The 12,936-nt window shown below is 34.5% G+C and overlaps 1 protein-coding gene across 1 annotated transcript in view; it reads left to right on the forward strand.

Moving 5' to 3' along the window:
- DNAJC13 (DnaJ heat shock protein family (Hsp40) member C13) overlaps positions 1 to 12,936 on the forward strand; it is a 118,434-nt gene that overhangs the window by 34,893 nt on the left and 70,605 nt on the right. Inside the window, exons 7-18 of the mRNA XM_054482345.1 lie at positions 811 to 1,017; positions 1,112 to 1,207; positions 1,579 to 1,670; positions 3,039 to 3,205; positions 3,308 to 3,387; positions 3,470 to 3,639; positions 4,076 to 4,175; positions 7,063 to 7,170; positions 7,865 to 8,020; positions 9,275 to 9,331; positions 10,506 to 10,627; positions 12,800 to 12,875. Coding sequence (XP_054338320.1) covers positions 811 to 1,017; positions 1,112 to 1,207; positions 1,579 to 1,670; positions 3,039 to 3,205; positions 3,308 to 3,387; positions 3,470 to 3,639; positions 4,076 to 4,175; positions 7,063 to 7,170; positions 7,865 to 8,020; positions 9,275 to 9,331; positions 10,506 to 10,627; positions 12,800 to 12,875 — 1,431 coding nt within the window. The remainder of the gene's footprint in view (positions 1 to 810; positions 1,018 to 1,111; positions 1,208 to 1,578; positions 1,671 to 3,038; positions 3,206 to 3,307; positions 3,388 to 3,469; positions 3,640 to 4,075; positions 4,176 to 7,062; positions 7,171 to 7,864; positions 8,021 to 9,274; positions 9,332 to 10,505; positions 10,628 to 12,799; positions 12,876 to 12,936) is intronic.

Raw genomic sequence — 12,936 nt, forward strand, 5'->3', positions numbered from 1 at the left:
GAGGACAATTCTTTCTTGTGTGGGACACTCCTACTCTGCCCTTTACAGGACATTTAGCATTCTGGCCTCTAGGCACCAAATGCAAGTTCAGGTTGAGCATACCAAATCTGGAAGTTCAAAATGTTCCAAAATCGGAAACTTTTTGAGTACCAACATGATGCTTAAAGGAAATGCTTATTGGGGCATTTCAGATTTGGGATGCTCAACTGGTAAGTGTAATGAAAATATTCCAAATGCTGAAAAACTCTGAAGTCTGAAATACTTCTGATCCCAAGCATTTCAAATAACAGATACTCATCCTGTAGCCTGTTTCCTTACCTTTGTAAATAGAGCCCAGGAAGTTGGTTTGTAACATCAGTAGGCCAATGACTTGTAAACATTTCAACATTCTTCAGCAGCATCTTGCAAAGAAGCCTACTGTGTAAAACAGATTAAATCAGAGCTGTGTTGTTTGAAACTGGGAATCCTGCCCACACAATACCCATCACCCCCAGTGGCTTGGCTGGGGTTCCTTGGAGGCCCTTCTTGGAAGACCCAGCGTGCTGTTTTGCACAAGGTGATGAGAACCAGAACCTGAGAAATTTTGAGATAATTGCCATTCAGTGAGTTAGTTGCAAAGCTCTGTATCCCAGACTTTATTATTTTAATTTAGTAATAGTCTTTTCATTGAAACAACTGCTTATTTGCCTCTAATACCTACCTCTTTTTTCTCTAGAATTGCTACTTTAATACCTTTCCTATGAGTTGATTAGCTACAGACACATTTCAGTTGTTTCAACTCTGACTTTTTAAATTTCTAAATTTGTGCAGCATTTATTTGCATCAGAGCAAAGAGAAGAGATTATTAAAAGTGCAATAGACCATGCTGGTAACTACATAGGTATTACATTGCGGATCAGGAAAGAGCCTTTAGAATTCGAGCAATATTTGAATCTTCGCTTTGGAAAATACAGCACTGATGAATCCATCACATCTTTAGCAGAGTTTGTAGTCCAAAAAATATCACCTAGACATTCGGTAAGACCCATATGTTAAAAATGAAAATTTGTTCATCTGATTTTGACATTTTAAAAAATAACTTTTTAATATGTCTCAATTTTATTTTTTGAAGGAGCCTGTTAAAAGAGTTCTAGCACTTACAGAAACATGTTTAGTAGAACGTGATCCAGCAACCTATAATATTGCAACATTGAAGCCTTTAGGAGAAGTAAGTTTCAGCATTGTTAGCTTAAATGAGATTTCTTTCTATTGATAAATTAGGATAATTTTCTATTTTAATGTTTACTCCTGGCTAAAGAATATGAAGTGGACAGAATCTGTATTTAACTCTTAACATATTTATGTTAACTGATCATAAAACAATGATTATTACAAAAGTTATTTTCCAAGTATATGAAGAATGGAACTTGTTACTCAATAACTGAAAATTTGAGATTTTAAAGTTTTAAACTCTTATATTGTAAACAAGTCACATCTTAAAATAGTGACTTTTGTAAGCTAAGCGATACATTTTATAATGAAATACTATAAAACTATAAACTTTTTTTTGTTGAAGCTATTTTTTGTTTTTTTCATTAGGTATTTGCATTGGTCTGTGACTCAGAAAATCCACAACTTTTTACCATTGAATTTATAAAAGGGCAAGTACGGAAATATTCTTCAACAGAAAGGTATTTTTTTTTTAAGTTTTTGAAACCCTAGTATGTGCAAGGCAAAGTGCTTGGTCAACAAGGAAAACCAAAGATATGTAGTCTATAAATTTAAAATTATTTAACTTGGGAAAAGACATTTTCTTGCATATTTAAAATGACCATCCCATTTTCAATTTTTTTTTTTTTTTTTTTTTTTTTGAGACAGAGTCTCACTCTGTCACTCAGGCTGGAGTGCTATGGCGTGATCTTGGCTCACTGCAACCTCCACCTCCATCTCCTGGGTTCAAGCGATTCTCCTGCCGCAGCCTCACAAATAGCTGGGATTACAGGTGTGCGCCACCACGCCCAGCTAATTTTTTTGTGTGTGTGTATTTTTAGTAGAGATGGGGTTTCACCGTCTTGGCCAGGCTGGTCTCGAACTCCTGACCTCAAGTGATCCACCTGCCTTGACCTCCCAAAGTGCTGGGATTATAGGCATGAGCCACCACTCCCGGCCTGTAACTAGTGTTTTTATAGTATTTCCAGTAGTATAGTATGACCAATAGCGGTTTCTTGCCTTACAAAGCTTTCAATCTAAGGTCAACAAGACTGAAATGTTAAGCAATGGTTATGTTTTTTTCCTGTCCTGAATTCAAGGAAAAAGAACACCTTAAAAAAAAAAAAAAAAAAAAGTATGGATGTTCTCATCAGAGGAAGGATCTTAATACTCTGTTTGTCACATGCTTTATGTACATTATCTTGCTTAGTCCTGATGAACAAAGTGTTGTCTGTTCATGCAATGGAATACTACTCAGCAATAAAAAAGGACTGACCTAATACATGCAGCAACTTGGATGAATCTCAAAAGCCTATGTATGATAAGTAAAATAAGCAAGACACCTAAGACTACACATTCTAGAATTCTGTTTTTATGAAGTTTCTTTAAAAAGCAAAACTATAGAGATAGATCGGTGGTTTCCTGGGGCTGGGGAGTGTTCTTTTGCAAATGGGCACAAGGAAATTTTTTGGAATGATGAAAATATATCAGAACTGGATGATGGTGATTATACAGTTGTATAAATTTATTAAAAATTATCAAACTCTACGTTTTAATTGGATGACTTGTGATTTGTCAGTTAGAACTGAGTAAAGCTGTTAAAAATAATTTTAAAGGGAGAGAAAGAGACATTAAAGTTAGTGTTTAAGTAACTTGTACAAGGTCATGTAGCAGCACGGTGAAGAGCTAGTATTAGAGCTCTTCCTAAAGCCCCACTGTTTGTGTTTCCCATTGTAACTATAGTGTGTCCCTGAGCAGATTACCTGCTAAAGGGCCTATGCTTCATTCTAGATCAAAATTCCCCTTAATCATCAATGCTAAAACCTTTTTTTACTTTTAACCTTACTTAGAGATTCCTTATTAGCAAGTTTGCTGGATGGAGTAAGAGCCTCTGGTAATAGAGATGTTTGTGTAAAAATGACACCAACCCATAAAGGTCAGCGATGGGGGTTACTCAGCATGCCTGTTGATGAGGAAGTAGAGAGCCTTCACCTCAGGTTCTTAGCTACACCTCCAAGTAAGTATTGATTTAAATGTAATTACATTTTCACTCATCTACTTAATAATTTAAGAATTAGGAATTTGTATCTTCTTTTTGAACCTCTTAATCTCTTTACAGATGGCAACTTTGCAGATGCTGTATTCAGGTTCAATGCTAATATTTCATACAGTGGAGTCCTGCATGCAGTAACACAAGATGTAAGCTAAGTTTTATCATAATTGTTCATTGTTACTAACTTTTGGTATGGAAACTTTTTTGAAATACTGTTTCTTCACCTAGGGTCTCTTCTCAGAAAACAAAGAAAAACTGATCAATAATGCCATAACAGCATTATTGTCCCAAGAAGGGGATGTCGTTGCTTCAAATGCGGAACTTGAGAGTCAGTTCCAGGCCGTGAGGAGGCTTGTGGCATCCAAAGCTGGTTTCCTAGCTTTCACTCAGCTTCCAAAGTAAGTTGTCTTCTGAAACTTAACTTCTCTTAGAGAATTTGAACTACTCAAAATGGCAGATAATGAATGATTTACCTCCTTTTCCTTGACTAAACCAGATACCTTTTATAGGGTGATATGGTACTTTATTCATGAGAAATGAAAAAGGAAGGTGAGGGCAGCAGAAGCGGAATACTAGTCCAATACTCACCAGTAATATTACTGACTCTTCAATTTGAATGGGAAATTACATGCCTTTTAGTTTCAGTTAACCCTAAAAAATATTTTCCCTCTCAAAGAAAAAACTATTATGAAGACTGATAAATTTCAGAGGTGGAATTTAAAATATGTCATTATTCCAGTAATGCAATGGAAAGTTAATATGACCTATTTCAATAATATAACAATTTAAAATGTTCTGGTATTGCTAGTATATGCTTGTTTTTTGTTCCAAAAGGTTTCGCGAGCGTCTAGGGGTGAAGGTAGTAAAAGCACTCAAAAGGAGCAACAACGGAGTAATCCATGCAGCAGTTGATATGCTTTGTGCCCTTATGTGTGTAAGTAGTAGTTTTCTTAAGGAAACTGGTTTTTCTTAAGCTGACTGGTGGTTTTGATTTCCACAATCCCAGATTTTCATTGTACCAATAAGTTCTTGTTTCTGTTTCTTAAATTGTTCTCATAGTTACTCAAACCTTTGTTTAGCATATCCTAAATACCAGGCAGTGTGCTGGGTGCCAGAAATTCAAAGATCTTAAGACAGAAGTTCTTTTCTTCCTTCACTTTGTTGACAGTCTGGTAAGGTAGGCATATCTGTACAACGTAAGGTAGTAGGGGCCATAGGATCTTGAAAAGCAGCACTTTATTTTTGTTTGGTGATGAGGGGAAGATGAAAGATTCTCACCCAGTCTTTCTGGAAGATGTTACGTTTGATCTGAATCTTGAAGGACAGGCAGGAATTTTCTAGCTCTGGAAAGGCCTTCCTGGGGTGGGGGGGAATAGCATATAAAAAGGCATGTTTGGAAAGCAACAAATAATTAAATATGATTGGGTTATAAGGTATGGATGGGGGGTAATTAGGAGTTGCAGCTAGAGATGTATGCAGACAGTAATAAAAAACCTTCTGTATCAGGAGGGAGGAGCTAGATTTGTATCTTTTTGTAAGGAACACCTGAAGGATTTTTTAGCAAAAGAGCAGTAATGTGATCAGGTTTGAGTTTTTAAAAACCCACACTGGTAGTATGTGGAGAATAGAAGTAAAATTAGAGGCAGGTAGACCAAATTGTCACGTAAGAAATGAGTTGCTGAGCTAGGGTAGTCACAGGGCTAAAGAAGAAGCACACCTGAAAGCTGTTGGCACAGTAAAGATTAACTTAGTGGCAGCTTGTACAGAGGGAGAAACAATTGTTTAGTATAGTTTTGAAGTTTCTGATTATCTCAATTTTGTGTGTAGTACCTGGGACTTTTCCTTATATAAAGTGTTTTAGGCAAGCTTAGTCGTACATAAACATAAGTAAACACTTCTATAAAACCTTGCATTCCCAAAAGTGAATTAATTTTATTTACTGTTCCAAACAAGTAGTGAGATAACTAGAACTTAACAATGATTTGGAGAGTTGCTTTATTAGAACAAAAGATGTTCCTATCACCCAGGAAATTCTAATGGTAGAGAGCTTTGTGTCAGGCTCCCCTATCAGGAAATTGCGAAGGCCTTAGGAGCTCTGTGTCAGGAACCAAGGTAAAAGACTGTTGCAACAAAAGATTCTGCTAGTGGCCCTGTCTGCAAGGGTTTTAGGTGCTCTATGTCAGGAGCCAAGGATGGAGACCAATATATATATTTTTTAATATTTCATATATTCTCTCTGCTCAGAATTCTTTCCCTGCTTATTCAATAAGAGCTCAAGTCAGCTTTTAAATGAAGCTTACAAAATATACACACCTACTATGTACCCACAACAATTAAAATTTTAAAAATTAATGGAGCTTTCCTATTCCTGAAGGTGGTAGTGATTTATCCCTCCCTGAAGTGAGATTACCCTTCATAGATATTACACTTATCTTTCTTAGCAATTTCTTCTTTGAATTATTGCTATTTCTAAACATGATGTATTTTTCTCAATCTGTCAGCTTCCTGAGGATAATATTCATGTTTAATTTTAATTTTTATCCTTAACAGGCCTTGTCAAGCTGTTTAATAAACAATAATTAATTTTTTCTGTGTTTCAGGTACTATTCTATGAATTTTTCATATATTATTCAGTCTTCCAATGAACTTTAGAAGTTACTACTGTTATATCTATTTTGTAGAGAAGGACTTAAGGCCCAAGTAACTTGATCAAGGTCATGTAGCTAGTAAATGGCAGAGGAGGCTTCAAGCCCACTTTCTGGCTCCAAAGTTTATACAATTAACCACAGTAACATATACAGTATTTGCTAAATGAGCAGAAACAAAAAGGAAGGAAATTCTGACACGTGTTGCAACATGGATGAACCTTGAAAACATGATGCTAGTGAAAGAAGTCAGTCACAAAAGGATAAATACTGTATGATTTTATTTATATGAGGTCAAAATTCACAGACAGGAAGTAGAATGGTGGTTGCCAGGGGCTGGGAGGAAGGCAGAATGGGGAATTATTGTTTAATGATTACAGAGTTTCAGTTTGGGAAAATGAAAAAAGTTCTAGCGATGGGTGGTGGTGATGGTTGCCCAACAATGTGAATGCTTAATGCCACTGAACAGTGTAATTTAAAATGATTAAGATGGTAACTTTTGTTATATGTAGTTTACCACAATAAAAAAAGTAAAAAACAATGCTATGAAACAAACATTGAGCCCTCATTACATATTAGGTGTTGGCTTTGTATCTTACATGAATTATCTCATCTAAGCATCATAGTAATGTTACATAAATACTATTACTCCTACTTTACAGCTGAGGAATATGAAACTTAAAGAGTTATGTAAAGTAACTTACCTTGCGTAACATCTCCCAGTTATTGTCAGTAGTAAAATTAGGATTGGAGCTCTACTCCTAACCATCATGCTGGAATGTTTTATACACTCAAAAGAAAATCACCCTGAAACAAGTATTTCTTGTTAATTTTAGTACATACTTTTGAATGCTAAGTTTTATTTCAAATTTTAGTTATAAAATTCTGGGTGGGCAAATGTTTGCCTTTTAATAAGATCTGTGACTTTTGAGAGAGTACCTTGTGTATGTGTTCAGTTAATTGTTGGGCAAATTATCTGTGAAGTCTGATCAAAATCATGGTAAATCATCACTTCTGCCTGCTTATCACGAGTTTCCTTTTTGCCTTACACTTTAAAGGCAATGGTTTTTAACTCTTTCAATGTGTAATGAATACTCTTTATAAATGACTTTTGCGTGATGCTAGCACATGGGACTGCTTATGAATTATCACTGTTTTTTTTTTTTTCATCAATAGCCCATGCATGATGACTATGACTTAAGACAAGAACAGTTGAACAAAGCTTCTCTTCTCTCGTCAAAGAAGTTTCTGGAAAACTTACTGGAGAAATTTAATTCCCATGTGGTAAGTTATAATTAAATTTGTCTTCATTGTAGATAACCATACCATTATTGAAAGATATTCTAGAAGTGCCACGTGGATGATTTTGTTTTTTTTTTATTGTAGCCTCCAGCTTTGGTCAGTATTGGTCACAGTTCAGCTTGGTCTTTGATAATAAAATATTTTGTCTTAGGACTATATCCATTCATCTGGGAAGGATAGATGTCAAAGCCTTTAGATTTTCACAGTGATACTCCAAATTTTTGTTTTTTCTTTCTTTAAAAATGTCATTATGAAATAAACTGCTCTAAAAAAAAATTAAGCCAAATCTTTATTCCTCAGTCCCTGATAAGTTTTGGAGATGGGCATTCTATAGCATCTTGAAGGAACATAAGCAGATTGCCAGAGTTTTGCAAATATTGTCAAAGATTATTTTTTGCAAATAAACATTAACCTTTGTTATACACATTTGAGAAGTCTTGGTTATACTCTTGAAATTTGAATTTTAATTGTTCCTTTTGAGGTGTGATGGATAATGGATTCACTATATGAGCAAAGCAAGTACTAAAGAGTCATCCAACTTCGAACCTCATGTTGAGAAATTAAAGTCAATGTTTATGTCTGACATATAGAATAACAGAAAGGAACACATTATTGTTACAATTTAACTGAAGGTCCCCATCCCTAAGTCTTTAAGAGAATCTGTTCTTTGTTTCAGGATCATGGGACTGGTGCCCTCGTTATTAGTTCGCTCTTGGACTTCCTTACTTTTGCCCTCTGTGCTCCATATAGTGAGACAACTGAAGGGCAGCAGTTTGATATGCTCTTAGAGATGGTAGCATCCAATGGAAGAACCCTTTTTAAACTTTTTCAGGTGAGAGCTTGTATTTTTCTTGTCAGATAACAGTGAATTTAAGGGAACCACTTTTAGGATCACTGTTTCTAAGATACCATTTGCATACTTCTATAGCAGAGGTGTCCAGTCATTTGGCTTTCCTGGGCCACACTGGAAGAAGAAGAGTTGTCTTGGGCCACACATAAAATGCACTAACACTAACAATACCTGATGACCTAAAAGAAAAAAAAAAGTCACAAAAATGTTTTAAGAAAGTTTAAGATTTGTGTTGGGCTACACTCAAAGCCATCTTGGGTTAGCTTTGAATAAATATAAGCATCCATGTAGGCTGCAGGTTGATCTATAATATTGACGAATAAATGCACCTAATACATTATCATATTGGTACATTTTGAGCTTACAGATTTCTTGGTGTTTCATGTAGAGTCCCGTTGATGGGTGTTGACTGCTGTTTTGACACTCTGCCCATTTTCTATATCTTGCTTTTTTATTTTATTTTATTTATTTTTTGAGGTGAAGGTCTTGTTCTGTTGCCCAGACTGGAGTGCGGTGATGCAATCACAGCTGACTGCAGCCTCAGCCTCCCAGGCTCAAGTGATCTTCCCACCTCAGTTGCTGAGTAGCTGGGACCACAGGCACATGCTACCAAACACGGCTAATTTATTTATTTATTTATTTATTTTGTAGAGACGGGGTCTCCCTTTGTTGCCCAGGCTGTTCTCATGCCCCTGAGCTTAAGTGATCCTCCTGCCTCAGCCTCCCAAAGTGCTGGAATTACAAACATGACCCACCACACCTGGCCTCCATTTTAGTAGTGAAAAACTCATTTTTCTGTGGTAGGCCCAAAGTTCCCTTTTCTTTACAAATTCCCAAATGATAAAATGAGCTTTAGCAGGGCTCTTCATAAACACTGGAAAACATTTGTTATTTTATACAGTACTATAGTACTTATTAGATACATGTATGTATATATGATATTTATATTTTTATTATTTTAGTATCATTGATATGTATCATTCAAATAATTATAATTATTCAAATAAATGCCTTCTGTTTCCTACTAATGTAAATTCTTTGTTTGTGTCTGTGTCTAAGGCTATATTGTGAAAATACCTAAAATATTTAACCAAACTGACTTTGAGATGTATCCTTTACTAATTTTATGGCTTATACCTTGTGTAAAAATGTATATCCTTCTTAAGAGTAACAGCTAAATGTGTTGGAATAAAATTCTTTTTTAGTTTTTGATACTTTTTTCCCCTCACTTTAAAGCATCCTTCCATGGCAATAATAAAAGGAGCTGGGTTGGTTATGAAGGCAATAATAGAGGTGAGAGAACAATTTTGAAATTTTAACCTTGAATGTTGATAGGCTGTTTTAATTGAAGTTGACAATATTGCCTTTCAGTCTTTTTGGGAAATAAACATTTCTCTGGGTAAGAAAAGTAATTTTAAATCTTTATTATAAATTAGTTTGAAACTTGTTACAGAAACAATCCTCAATAATAAAAGTTTTCATTTCATAGTAAGTGAAGTTGTAGAGCAAATAAATCTGTTACTGCATTATTTGTTCATTTTACTTAATTAAAAGCATTCTGTCTGTTGCTCTTTTTTGGAAGGATAATGTTGACAGTGTTGAAGTCTTGAGATACTGAGATTGTATAGAAATCTATTGATGGAGTTAGTTCATAGCAAAATGATATCAAGTAAGAAAGGCAACAAAAAGTTCTTGCTAAAGCATATTTGTAATTGAGCTCTAGAGATTAGAGCATGATCTTGTCGAAGATACTGCTTCTTTAAGATAGTTGCTTTTTGCTTCTGTATTTTTTAAAAGATTGTGGCTATGAATGTCTGTTGCATACTATGATGTTTACAATGACATCAGTCTAAATAGCTTTTGAATTCTTGTATTCTTTTGTTGTCATAAAAGCAATTTGAATACAATTGAAGAAGTCTCCTTTTACCAAAAAATTCATTTATTGTGCATAAGTATAGCACACAGTTAATCACAGAATTAGTATGCCGTTAAGTAGCTGTAAATATATATAGGCATTGAACTGAATGGAACATCAAAGTTTATTTGCATTTTTAGTGTGCATATACAGCCAAAGGCTAATTTTCTCCCTTTAGCTAATGGGTTCTTTGCTCAATATTAGCTTCCAAAGTACCCATCTTTTACAGAGCTTGCGATAGCCAAGCCTCTCCGTTTTGTCGGCAGCTATACACAGAGGGAGTGAACCTAGTTTTAATATTAAGTTTAGCAAAGCATACTTTATGAGGTAAATTTGTCTGGAAACATCTCAACCTTATTCCAAAGGTTTAAAAATTACCTGTGCTGCTACTCACCTATGTTTTTTTTTTGGGGGGTGATTAGAAGATGCATTTTAAACTTTTATTACATACTGAATGGTTTTTTCATTTAAAGATGTAAAATTAGTTTTTTAAAGTTTGGATAGCTTGTCCTGGATTGCCGCCTTAGGGATCATCTTACCCTTTTTCCAAAGGAAGGTGATAAAGAAATTGCTACAAAAATGCAGGAGCTTGCCCTAAGTGAAGGTGCCTTACCTCGACACTTGCATACTGCGATGTTTACAATAAGCTCAGATCAAAGGATGCTTACAAATAGGTAGGTGATTTAATTCAATTTGCTGTAAATTAACCTCCTGTCTAGAGAATTGATTCAGATGTTACATAAAACTACGTGTTTGTATTACACAAATATTACATTTTCTTTTGATCCACCTAGTTCTTTTCCTTTCCTTAGAGAAGGATTTTGCCCAAATGATCACTGTCCCTGCCTGTGGAAAACCTGGAGGGAAACACTGTTTACTCTTTTTCCCCGACTAACCTATTATCAGGTCCTGACACCATAGTCATGGGACCAATATGGAAAAGGGTACTTAAAAGCTTATGGAACTAGAACCACATGCTCAGGCCTTTTCTCCTTATATTCCTGTGACTATCTTGCATGCATATGACCCCGTGGGAAAACCTCACATAGTTGATTTTTAAATATCTTTGGTCAAATACTCTACTTTAAAAACCACAGAAAACCTTACATATCCAGCCTAAGCTAGACTTAACCTAAATCTCTTGTAATTAAATGATTCCCTTTTTCCTAATAGTCATTCAACTATAAACACATAAATTTATTCATTTATTCCACACTACATTAATTCCAGCCCTTTTAACCCTCTTTGTGGTTTCTAACATGTGACCCTTTCAGCTATCTTAAGCATACTATATTATGACTCATGTTAGTAAAAACAGTGAGTATCATAAATATTTTTAATTTTATTTTTTGACTTTTTAAATAATAGCATAAGTTGCTGAGTTAAACATTTAGTTTGTTACTGTACATTTTCTTTGTCATCTATGTGCAGTTATTATACGTCATGGTATGCTGCCTTGCCAGGGATTTTTTTTTTACTGTTCATACTATTAGAAAAAACTACCTCCCTCACTTGTGTTAAGAACAAAAGTAGTCTTAGAGGATAAAGAAGGATGTTTTCCTAGTATTGTCTTATTAGCAGTGCTAGACACCATCTTTCATTAGAGACTGTTGATAGCTTATTCCATTAACCGCCCCCCATGTTAAATACTTGCTTGTTGTGTTTCTCTTCAGCATAGTTAACCAGTTAAATTCCCTACTGTGATCAATTAGTGTATTAGGGAAGCATTTTAATTTGGAGAAAATTCCAAAAGGTTAGTAATATTTGAATTACACTTTTAAGATCTGTCAATGTATAATAGAAATATCACTCTATTTGCATTGCTTTATCTTTTACAAATTGCTGTTATAAAATGTTATCTCTTTTGTCCCTAACTAAAGCCTTTTTAGGAGTCACTGATATGATAACCTACCAAATGCCAGTGAAGGAAATTACAAGTTTAATTACTTCAATATGTTAGCTTTCAAATTGGCACAGGAATGAACAGTTTTAGTGGCGTTCACTGTCTGGTGACAAAGTATATTTTGGGTTTTGCAGTTAAATTTTGTTCTTTGGTAATGTAACATATATAAAACATATGTTTGTAGGTGGTTATTTGATTATTTCCCTCATAGGTTTCATGACCATTCTTATAGCTATGGTAATTGAATCCCCACCAAAGCACAGAAGGGTCACTGGTGAGTAAAATAGGGTTTCTACTTATGAGGAGCTTTTAGTTAAGGAGACAGGTGTTGAATGGGGATTAAAATTAGCAAATGACTAAACCATAGATTCAACTTGGATCTTAGATTTTTACTTTGAATTAAAATATACTTTTATAGCTTTTAAGTGAGATGAGTCGAATAATTTGCTTTAAGTGGTTTAGGTCTTTGCCCAAACTCTAGAAGTGAAAGTAATTTTCTCTCTGATCTTGTCAAAACAGTTATATTAGAACATAGTTGTTGACTTCTGCTTGTTCAGAATTCCAGAAAATGCCAGGATGCCATCGTCACTATATTAGTAGGACTCGTTATACAAATTAATTTTGTCATCAAGTCTAATTGTTTTTGTTGTTTTTTTCTTCCTTTAAGTGGAATAAATACCTACTTTTTTCATGTTCAGGTTTATTGAAAATGAGTGTATATTTATTAGGAAAACATTTTAATTTTTAGAAAATTCCAAAATATTAGTAATATTTGAATTATAACTCTCCACATTAAATTTTTTAATAACTATTTTTAACATCGGAATGATTTTTTTACTGTAGCCATATTTTTTATAATTATGTGATATTTTGTTCTTAAAAATTCCTTTCTGTTCTAGCTGAGATAAAGCAGCAAACCTTTCTCAACGTCTGCTTTTTTCAGACAGCTAAGTAGACATTTAGTGGGACTCTGGACAGCTGATAATGCAACTGCAACAAACTTGTTGAAACGCATTTTGGTAAGTCAGTTGAGAAATTAGGTTTATATACTGCCTAATAAAATTCAGTTGAACAAGTTAT

The sequence above is a fragment of the Pongo pygmaeus genome, chromosome 2 (genome assembly GCF_028885625.2).
Source record: "Pongo pygmaeus isolate AG05252 chromosome 2, NHGRI_mPonPyg2-v2.0_pri, whole genome shotgun sequence".
NCBI classification, from domain to species: Eukaryota; Metazoa; Chordata; class Mammalia; order Primates; family Hominidae; genus Pongo; species Pongo pygmaeus.